The sequence below is a fragment of the Oncorhynchus masou genome, chromosome 31 (assembly GCF_036934945.1).
Source record: "Oncorhynchus masou masou isolate Uvic2021 chromosome 31, UVic_Omas_1.1, whole genome shotgun sequence".
NCBI lineage: Eukaryota > Metazoa > Chordata > Actinopteri > Salmoniformes > Salmonidae > Oncorhynchus > Oncorhynchus masou.
In genome coordinates, this window is record NC_088242.1 from 68,332,698 (window position 1) to 68,342,529 (window position 9,832).

Sequence of the window (9,832 nt, forward strand, 5' to 3'; positions counted from 1 at the left end):
GGGGACCCTATAAGCTTTGGCTACATTGCATGTTCTCTCTTAACTACTTCATGTCGCTAACATATTCTTGCTTTGCATATTCCTCTTTGATTTAGAAGATACTGTTGCACAAACAACATGCTGATTTAGGTCTACACCATCACTGGTATTAATCAGGCTGTATTAGCTAGCTAGGTTTGCTCTTACCCCGTACATGTATTAGCGGCTAACAATTAGCGTCTCACAAGATTTAGGACAACTTGCTAAGAAAAGACAAACTAGCTGTTTGCTGATGTAAGAAACAAACTAATAGTGTAATTATAGAACGCTCATGGATTTATATTAAGAAGCAAAGTGAAAACAGCATTGTTGTCATCAACATTGTTGCATGGGGGGAGGCGTATTTAATTTCTGAGTCTTGGCATATAGTAAGTATTTCTTCAGGCGAACAAAAGTCTCTGCTCTCGATTTAAATGCAGTTCTGCTCGCTCAAAGTCACACTCGCAAGCACTCAAGCTTCATTTGCGCGCACCACGCTGGCCTGCACTCGCGGGGCCTGTCCTCTGCTCGTTTGACCACATTTATTCTCTCTCTCTTGACTCAAGCGTTTGCTCGCGCAATAATGTTTCATCTTGCTCGCGAGCGCCATCTTGCACTCGTTCGACATATAACCATACATGAGAGCACCAGCTGTTCCAGATAACTGTGTGATCACGCTCTCCGTAGCCGATGTGAGTAAGACCTGTAAACAACTTAACATTCACAAGGCCGTAGCTCCAGACGGATTTACCAGGACGCATACTCAGAGCATGCACTGACCAGCTGGCAAGTGTCTTCACTGACATTTTCAACCTCTCCTTGACCTAGTCTAAAATACCTAATTGTTCCGTATTTCACTGAAAGAATAAACGTTTTGTTTTCGAAAGTATAGTTTCTGGATTTGACCATATTAATGACCTTCTTACGCCACTCGACAACATTCCGCTGAAAAGGCAGCGAGCGAAATTTAAAAATATTTTTTTGAATTTATTTTTAGAAATAATATAACATTAACAAGTGCAATACACCAAATGAAAGATAAACTTCTTGTTAATCTACCCATTGTGTTTTCAAAAAGGCTTTACAGTGAAAGCACAACATATGATTATGTTAGGTCAGAGCCAAGCAACAAAAACAGCCATTTATCAAGCCAAAGTTAGGAGTCACAAAAAGCAGAAATATAGATAAAATGAATCACAACCTTTGATGATCTTCATCAGATGACACTCATAGGACATCATGTTACACAATACGTGTTGTTCGATAAAGTGCATATTTATATCCAAAAATCTCAGTTTATTTTGGCGCGTTACGTTCAGTAATGTTTTGCTTCCAAAACATCTGGTGATTTTGCAGAGAGCCACATCAATTTACAGAAATACTCATAATAAACATTGATAAAACATACAAGTGTTATTCACAGAATTAAAGATAGACTTCTTCTTAATGCAACCACTGTGTCGGATTTTTAAAAAACTTTATGGAAAAAGCACACCATGCAATAATCTGAGTACGGCGCTCAGAGGACAAAACAAGCCAAAGAGATATCCGCCATGTTGGAGTCAACAGAAGTAAGAAATAGCATTATAAATACTCACTTACCTTTGATGCACTCCCAGGAATCCCAGTTCCACAATAAATGTTTGATTTGTTCGATAAAGTTCATAATTTATGTCCAAATTCCTCCTTGTTGTTAGCGCGTTCATCCCAGTAATCCAACATCATGACGCATGAGCAGACGAAAAGTTCAAAAGTTCCGTTACAGTCCGTAGAAACATGTCAACCGAAGTATAGAATCAATCTTTAGGATGTTTTTAACATAAATCTTCAATAATGTTCCAACCGGAGAATTCCTTTGTCTTCAGAAATGCAATGGAACGCGAACTAACTCTCACGTGAACGAGCGTCACGAGCTTGTGGCACTCTTCGAGAACACTGACTCAAAGAGCCTTTATGAGCCCCCACTTCCCAGTAGAAGCATCAAACAAGGTTCTAAAGACTGTTGACATCTAGTGGAAGCCTTAGAAAGTGCAATTTGACCCAATAGACACTGTTTTCGATAGGCCAAGATTTGAAAAACTACAAACCTTAGATTTCCCACTTCCTGGTTAGATTTTTCTCAGGTTTTCGCCTATTCTGTTACTCACCGACATCATTCAAACAGTTTTAGAAACTTCAGAGTGTTTTCTATCCAAATCTACTAATAATATGCATATATTAGCAACTGGGACTGAGTAGCAGGCAGTTTACTCTGGGCACGCTTTTGATCCAAACGTGAAAATGCTGCCCCCTATCCCAAACAGGTTTTAATGACCAAAGGCTCGTATTTCTGTGTTTATTATATTATAATTTAGTCTATGATTTGATAGAGCAGTCTGACTGAGCGGTGGTAGGCAGCAGCAGGCTCGTAAGCATTCATTCAAACAGGACTTTACTGCATTTGCCAGCAGCTCTTAGCAATGCTTGAAGCACAGCGCTGTTTATGACTTTAAGCCTATCAGCTCTCGAGATAGGCTGGCAATACTAAAGTGCCAATAGTCAAAGGTATATGAAATACAAACCGTATAGAGAGAAATAGTCGACGTGTCATAATTCCTATAATAAATACAACCTAAAACTTCTTAACTGGGAATATTGAAGAACTGGGAATACTGAACCACCAGCTTTCATATGTTCTCATGTTCTGGGCAAGGAACTTAAACATTAGCTTTTTTACATGGCACATATTGCACTTTTACTTTCTTCTCCAACACTGTGTTTTTGCATTATTTAAACCAAATTGAACATGTTTCATTATTTATTTGAGTCTAAATAGATGTTATGTATTATATTAAGTTAAAATAAGTGTTCATTGAGCATTGTTGTAATTGTCATTACTACAAATATATATAAAAATCATCCGATTAATCAGTATCAGCTTTTTTTGGTCCTCCAATAATCGGTATCGGCGTTGTAAAGTCATAATCGGTTGAACTCTAGTAGTGTGTACAGCCAAGTACATCACTGGGGCCCAACTCCCTGCCCTCCAGGACCTCTATACCAGGAGGTGACAGAGGAAGGTCCTAAAAAGGGTCAGACTCTAGCCACCTAAATCATAGACTGTTCTCTCTGCTACCACATGGTAAGAGGTACCGGAGCGCCAAGTCTGGGACCAAAAGGTTCCTAAACTACTTCTACCCACAAGCCATTAGACTGCTGAACATTTAATCAAATGGCTACCCAGACTATTTGCATTGATCCCCTTTTTTGTTGTTGTTGCACTGACTCTCTTCCAATGGCTCTATACACTTACCGGGCTCTACCCACAAACTCACACATACTACACTGACACACCAACACACACACTTTTTGGGCAAGCCTGGGCAGGTTGTGGAAGGTTCCTGTTGGTGAATAATGTACCTCTGGCCTCCAGGGCTGTGGGGTGTAGCTGGAACGCCAGGCTTCTGAATAATCCTCCCCCACATCACCTCCAACCTGGAACACACAGATGAGGTAACTACTTTTCTGGGTTTTGTGATAGGTGTGTATGGAAAAACTGGTATGTGACAAATTCTGTCTCCCACTCTCCCTTACCCTCCACTCCAAACTCTCTCTCTCTCTCTTCTTCTCCCCCTATCCTTACCACTCTTTCTTGGGTAGGACTTCTCCTGGGACTGCCCTCACTGGTAGGACTGAAACCTGTAGCAGAGAGAGAGGGAGAAATGTTAAGAAAGAAAGGGAAACAAACTGCTACTCTAAAATAAGGAGTATTTACAAGAAACAAACAAACACAGACACACACACTTTATCTCCTTGGTTCTAGTTCAAAGTTAAATCATAGATCAAACTCTAAACACACAATCAGCTGGTCATAACAATGGAAATGACACATACGAATCTGAACATACTGCACACACACACATGCACACTTGAACACACTCCTTGCTTCCCGTACAACCCTCTACTGCTGATGTTCCAACAAGTGTCCTCTGCTTGATTCAGGGTCATGTTAACCCGCTGAGCTAAAGGCATTGGGTCTGGTAAACAACAACAGCCTTCTGGACTCAGAAACACTAGCCAGGTGTGTGCGCACACAAACAAACAATACAATTAGGCTACCCTGTGTGTATTTATAGAGGCAGTGCTACAGGGTTAGCGTGTGTGTATTTGGGGGGTTGCAATGGGGAGAAAGAACTTTAAGTACTGGTAGTCTGGAAGTCTGTAATTATCACCAGGGTGGAGACACACACAGGGTAATTTTAGAGTGGTAGTTGAGGACAGAAAAAGAATGATACTTTTAACTCAAGGAATAAGAGATTCTATCCCTTCCTATCTCCCTTCTCATGTTTGTATGTCTTTCTCTCCTCTCCCTGTTCCTCCCAACTTCTCTGCACTCTCCTCTCCTCTCCTCTCCTCTGGTTAAGTGTGTGGGCACATAAAAAAATCTACAACATCTGTCCTAACACTATGCACACAAAAACCTGCACAAACATACATATGTTAAGAGGGTGATGTCCTCGCTCCTGAGAATAGCCCCATCTGAAGAGGGGGCTCAGGAATGCACTGTGTGTGTGTTTGTCCAGAGGGAGGTGTATTATTAATTTTCTCTTCTTCACAAACACACACCTGTGTGCGTGTATTGACAGCAGGGTTCCAAAGCCCTGTTCCCTCAAGCCCCAGGTATGAGGCTACCACTGCTACAAACGAATGTGTGTGTGTGTGTGTGTGTGTGTAGACAGCAGGAGAAAAAGTACGGTGGGAAAGAAAAGCCATCCACAAAGACTAACATCTACATGTAAAGGAAGTCACACCGCTTGATTAGCAAGTACCACTTCCTTCTGATTAGGCTCACATCGAGGCTCGAACCGAGGCCCTCTGCCTTGCTAGAACCTTAGGTCTGTTGGCACTGAAAAATTCCCCCAAAAAGTTGTTGCAAGAACCCCAAAGGAGCTGGGGTTCATCGAGGATCCTCTTTAGTTCTTGAGGGTTCTTGCAGGAACCTAACTGCTCAACATAAACATTTTGATTTGAATTTGAGACAACAGCTGGTGCAGGTACTTAAAACTGCTTAGGGATAGGCATCCCGTCAACGGGACAGTTGTAAATCATGCAGCTACTTCTGTCATGATCGCAGATTTTAGAGAAACAACAAATGTTGGTACATATAAGTGTCTTATATTGGCTGAATGCTTAAATTCTTGTTAATACATCTATTACTGCAAAATAATGACATGCTATTGTTTGAGAGCTCCTAACAAAACACTTTTTTCACTGCAATAGGTTTGATAAATTCACCTCTAAAGGTTAAATGTGTACTTATATTCTGAAATCTTGCTCTGATTTATCATCCAAAGGGGCCCAGAGATAACATGAAATGTTGTTTTGTTAGATAAAATCCTTTTTCATAGCCTAAAAAGGTCCATATAACATGCACGATTGATTTTGTATTGCAAAGATCGGAATCTGTGAAAATCTAACCATAAACGTTGTTTCAACCAGTCACATCCCATCCGTATTTATTCCTCAGAGATCCTAGAGCGTAACCAGACCTCACTATATCATTAGGGGTGTAGTATATCCAATAGGACACCAAATGTGGTCAGAGAGCGACGCCTTCATTGCAAGCCAATGACGCGGGCGGTCTTCACTTGATCGACTGTAACTTTGTCAAATAAGCACCAATCAGGGTCAAACAAAGCTAGCTAGATAGCCAATGAGCTGGGCTTTATGGGAGTAAAGCCCATTCTGCGACAGACACCCTGTATCTGTCGCAGAATGTAGCTGCTAACCTTGTGCGACAGCAAGACTTTTCCTTTTGGACAAAAATTATAAGAATATGGAGAGTTATAAAGTTATGAAAACTGGTTGTTTTGCAAATGTTGAACTTATGGCTACTAATACTGGAAAAGCTAAATCAAAGTCCAAGTATACAGATTTGACAATATTCTTGCAGAAAAATGTAATGTTAATGCAAATGTCTCCTTCACAATTTGCCCAAATGTACCTGGGTGACTTCACACTAAATGTCATGTAGTTTGCTCATATACTTCAAGTTATCCGTCTTAAACTTTGCACATCCACTGCTGCCATCTTGTGGACACTATCAGAATTACAACTAGAGTGATGGCTAGACGTGGGACCTTTGCTGCATTTCAAAGATGGTGGTAGAATTTTTTTTTCTTTGTATTTTCTTCTACCAGATCTATTGTGTTATATTCTCCTACATTTCCACAAACTTCAAAGTTTCCTTTCAAATGGTATCAAGAATATGTATATCCTTACTTCAGGCCCTGAGCTACAGGCAGTTAGATTTGGGTATGTCATTTAGGCGAAAATTGGAAGGAAAAAAGGGGGCCTATCCATTAACTTCTTGAGACTCCCCATCCCGGATCCGTTTGTCCCTTGTATGACATAAATTGTTTATGATGCATCTATTTTTTCATATTTGTGAAAATGGATGTGTTGTTTGACACTTATTTCTTGAAAATCCTTTCTAAAACAAATGGAAAATTCAATGGATATCAATCAACAAAGAGGTAAGAATATCCTAAAGGCTATAGATACAAAACACTGTCATCTCGTGATTTTCAAAATATACTGATGAAGGCACATAAAGGTACTGTTGACTAATTTGTCATAATGTTATGTAGATCACATGTATCATCTAGCAGTTAATGTTTATTAATGGTTTCTCTAAAACCTTACAGGACTCAGTCTCATCAGCCATTTTTTCCCTTACCTCTTCAAAACATCCAGAACCAAATAAATAAAATAATTTGAAAACCATTTTTAAAAGTGATGTTTTTTCATTCACATGTTTTCAAAAACCAAGGTATGAATACTGTTGTGCACCTTTTGTTAATAAAAACACATTTTTTTGTAACATGCGTCATGTGTGCTTACTTTACAAGAAATCAATCATCCGTTTTCTACATTGCGTCTGGTCCTTAACCAACAATCATACCGAAACTAACCGAAAAAATCTGTTTCATCACTATGCAACATAAACATTTTATGGATTAACTACATAAACATGCCAGAGGAACCCATTGGACTTGGGGTTGCTCATATATATTTGCAATCAATCCTCAAGGTGAACTTTTTTTGCCACATTTCAGGCTTCATTGATATGCATTTTTGTGAAGAATCAACAACTGGGACACAATTTCCTATCTGATATCCCTTTTTAACAAAAAACTGAAAAAGGTGACTGCAAAATTATTCAGCCCCTTTAATTTCAGTGCGCAGGACTCCAGAAGGCGGACACCTGAATGATAAATGTTGGTAAATGACTAATATGGTCAATCTTCCAATGATCTCTCCTACAAATACCTGCACAATGCTGCAGACACCTTAAAAGCGGAGGCATCATGAAGAACAAGAACACACCAGGCAGGCGAGATCATTCCTGAAGCATTTACAGCGGATTTATAAAAGACAATGGAAACATCCCAGAGCACTCAAAAATCCTTGTCATTTCCTGGATGCCACTCAAATCTTGGTCCCTCTAAACTTTGCTCTACAAGGAGAAGACTGATCAGAGATGCACCAAGAGGAATATCTTGGTATTTCTGGACACGCTCAGAGTGTTTTCTTTCCAATGCTATCAATTATATGCACAAATCTGGCATCTTTTGGAAGAGTGGCAAAATATCATTTGATATCCATAAAAAGTGTTGTTTAAACGTTTTTTCATCACACCAAAATGAAAAGGTGCCCCCATAGATGTAAGAGGTTAACTGAAGAATGCAAAAGATTTCAATTTAAGGTAACAGTTTCATCCCTTGTATGACATACATTTATGGTGTTTATGATGATACCATCTATTTTTTCATATTTGTTAAAATGGATGAAGATGGTTGGAGCCACTTATCAGGACCATTATGGAAAAATCCTTTCTGCAAAAACAGAATGGACACATTTGTCTTCCAAATGGATATCCAAAACATAAAGCAAAATTAAGAATATCAAAAATAAACATATAGATGTTAGAATGGGCGTCAAGGTGACTGAATCCTCGAGAATTTGTGTGTGAAAACTGTGTGTCAGCAAGTATACTGATGAGGAGCTGTTTTGCAAGGAGGAATAAAGGTACTGATGTGCAAAATTGATATCGGCTTTGCCTCATAATGTTATGTAGATCACATGTATCATCTACAGTTAATGTTTATTAATGGTTTCTCTAAAACCTTACAGGACCCAGTCTGATTCTTCCATTTTATATCCTCCCTTGAACCTCTTCAATGAACATCCAAGAGGCCTCTACATTATGGACAAGGAATATATATGTGTCCATTAAAACCATAATTTAAAAAGTGATGTTTTTTCATTCACATTTATCTTAAAAAAAACCAAGGATATTAATACTGTTGTGCACCAGTTTTTTGTTAATATTAAAACACATTTTATTTGTAACAAACTACCAGTAATACAACATGTGAAATGCTTACTTTTTAAGTGTTAACCAACAATCATCTGTATAATTGTAATTGTTAGTATCAGACTTCACCCTCACCTACACCTCGAATGAAAATCTGTTTGATCACTATGTCACTGCAAAATCATTCTGGCTTAATGGATAGCCAACAGCTGGACATAAACATGCCAGAGGATGTCCAGGGGGCCCCTATTGGATTTTGTTATTCTTCTCATTCAAATGTCATATATATATACAGTGCCTCGTGGTTAGAAGTGGACTTCGGAAGGTTGCAAGGTCCCCAGGCTAAAAATTTGTCATTCTGCCACTGAACAAGGCAGTTAACATTTCAGGCTCAGTTAAGAATTTGTTCTTAACTGACTTGCCTAGTTAAATAAAGGTTATAAAAAATGCATTCTTCATTACGAAATGTGCAGAATTGCAGGAAAGTAGCTGTAAAACTGCAAGTGTTATCCCTGCCCAATGGCAAAATGACTAGAAGTGCATGAAATGTGTTATACAATTGCAATGTTTTCTCAATGCCATGGCAAAATGTGTAGAATTGCAGAGAATTTTCTTTAAAACGTACATTTCTCCCCAACGACAAGAGGGGGGAACACTAAAATGTTTTACCCCAAGGTAGGGGCCTCTCAAACCAAATCTCGCATAGAGCCCCCAAAAGGCTAGAGCCGGCCCTGCACACACATGCACAATGCATTCGGAAAGTATTCAGACTGCTTGACTTTTTCCCCATTTTGTTACGGTAGAGCCTTATTCTAAAATTGATCATTACATTTTTTTTTTTCAATATATAAACAATACTTCCGAATGCGCACGAACACACACACACACACACACACACACTGATCATCATAGCAACGGTTCAGATGGCCAATATAGCCTACTCACGGCTATTGGTGATCCTCCACACACTAGTAGCTACAAACTCCTGGTAAACAGCGAAAGCTCCCAGCATCAGCAGGGCTAAGAACAGCAGATGTTTCCGACTCCGTCTCAGCTTCTTCAGCGGGAAGACCGATTTGAACATGTTGATTGATCTCCCTGCTACTTGCTCCAGAGTACTCAGTCAGTCATTGATTCTGCCACCGTGAATTTAACGGCTTTGTTCGGCAAAGTTGGACCAGACTGACCACTCGTCAGTCTCGCGACCCGGTTCGTGACACACCTGCGGCGCCCCCAACACTCCCACCTAGCGGTGGTCCCGAAACAGTTTTTATTTCATCCAGTAAAAAAACCGCGCTGGCTTCGGCTGCTCTGACTCGAGTGCTATCTTGGATTTAACCGAATCGACACTGGCACGTGTGTTGTCTGACAAGGCTGCAGAACGAATTAAACAAAATGCCTACCAACCCACTGCACATGCACACAGAACACGGACAAACAGATTGCGCACCCAGA

General features: G+C 39.8%; 1 protein-coding gene across 1 annotated transcript in view; it reads right to left on the reverse strand.

Annotated features, from left to right (window-relative positions):
- LOC135524322 (beta-1,4-N-acetylgalactosaminyltransferase 3-like) overlaps positions 1 to 9,832 on the reverse strand; it is a 36,861-nt gene extending 27,029 nt beyond the window's left edge. Inside the window, 3 exon segments of the mRNA XM_064951778.1 lie at positions 3,418 to 3,492; positions 3,641 to 3,696; positions 9,323 to 9,832. Of these exon segments, the coding sequence (XP_064807850.1) occupies positions 3,418 to 3,492; positions 3,641 to 3,696; positions 9,323 to 9,461 (270 nt within the window). The 5' untranslated portion in view covers positions 9,462 to 9,832.